Raw genomic sequence first — 934 nt, forward strand, 5'->3', positions numbered from 1 at the left:
CATCGCTGTCTAAACTTCAGCAGAGGGGAGATCTAGTGTATCATGTCGAGGATTCCTCCAACAAAGAACAGCAGTGCAGGTTTTATAAAGAAAAAGACCATATAAATAATATTAAAGGAAATAWGACAGATTAAATAAAGCTACTATAGGATCACCAAGTCATGAGTCGTTACCAGAGCTGTTCTGGTAATGTAGAGTTTTAATCACAAGCACACACAAAAAAGTACAACAACRAAAAACACTTCTGAAGTTATGGGAGAACCAGGCGTAAAAAAAAAAGCCGTTTCATTCTTCAAATCTTCCCTCTAAGATGCTGTCAAAGGTGAACGGGAGAAATTTGAAGCCCTGACCTACGTAGAATTTGTTCTGGAACTCCACCCTGAGGGAGGAAACAGGAGATACAGTGAAAAACCATTAAGCGAGAAGTGTTTCAGATAATAACCTTGTCAGGAATACAGTGGTGATGGATAGCAGGCTGGGGTAAAGCTGAATGGAGCAGTCAAAGCCCGTGACCTCTGCTCCTGATTCCAGCCTCCAGTTACTCTTGTTTATATCATGAATCTGGCTCTGGAGCCAGAGACACCCAACACTCCTSGCTTCAGGAAAATGATCAGGAGCYGTTTTTAAACGTCCAGTCTGAACCGACAGCTGGATGACCTTTTAGCTAAGGAGTCAGGAATACCCATCATTCCTAAGTCTCACTGTTGTATATATTAAAAAAAGGTAGATGAACATTTAAAACATTTTAAAAACAAGGATCAGATTTTCTKGGGAGCACAACATACACTCTTTAGCTAGATATCTAACATCTAAACARATTCAGGATTTTTCTAAGGAACAAAATGTTATTTTTCTGCTTTGACCTCACTGTCTGGTAAGATAACCCAAACAAATTCCCTACAGCTACAAGGGAAACTAATTCTGAAACTGTGAC

General features: G+C 39.7%; 1 protein-coding gene across 1 annotated transcript in view; it reads right to left on the reverse strand.

The window, feature by feature from the left end:
* Positions 1–159: 159 nt before the first annotated feature.
* Positions 160–934, reverse strand: part of LOC103469401 (V-type proton ATPase 116 kDa subunit a-like) — a 12,736-nt gene continuing 11,961 nt past the window's right edge. Inside the window, exon 22 of the mRNA XM_008417051.1 lies at positions 160–379. Within this exon, the coding sequence (XP_008415273.1) occupies positions 286–379 (94 nt within the window). The 3' untranslated portion in view covers positions 160–285. The remainder of the gene's footprint in view (positions 380–934) is intronic.

Source organism: Poecilia reticulata, linkage group LG8, assembly GCF_000633615.1.
Source record: "Poecilia reticulata strain Guanapo linkage group LG8, Guppy_female_1.0+MT, whole genome shotgun sequence".
NCBI classification, from domain to species: domain Eukaryota; kingdom Metazoa; phylum Chordata; class Actinopteri; order Cyprinodontiformes; family Poeciliidae; genus Poecilia; species Poecilia reticulata.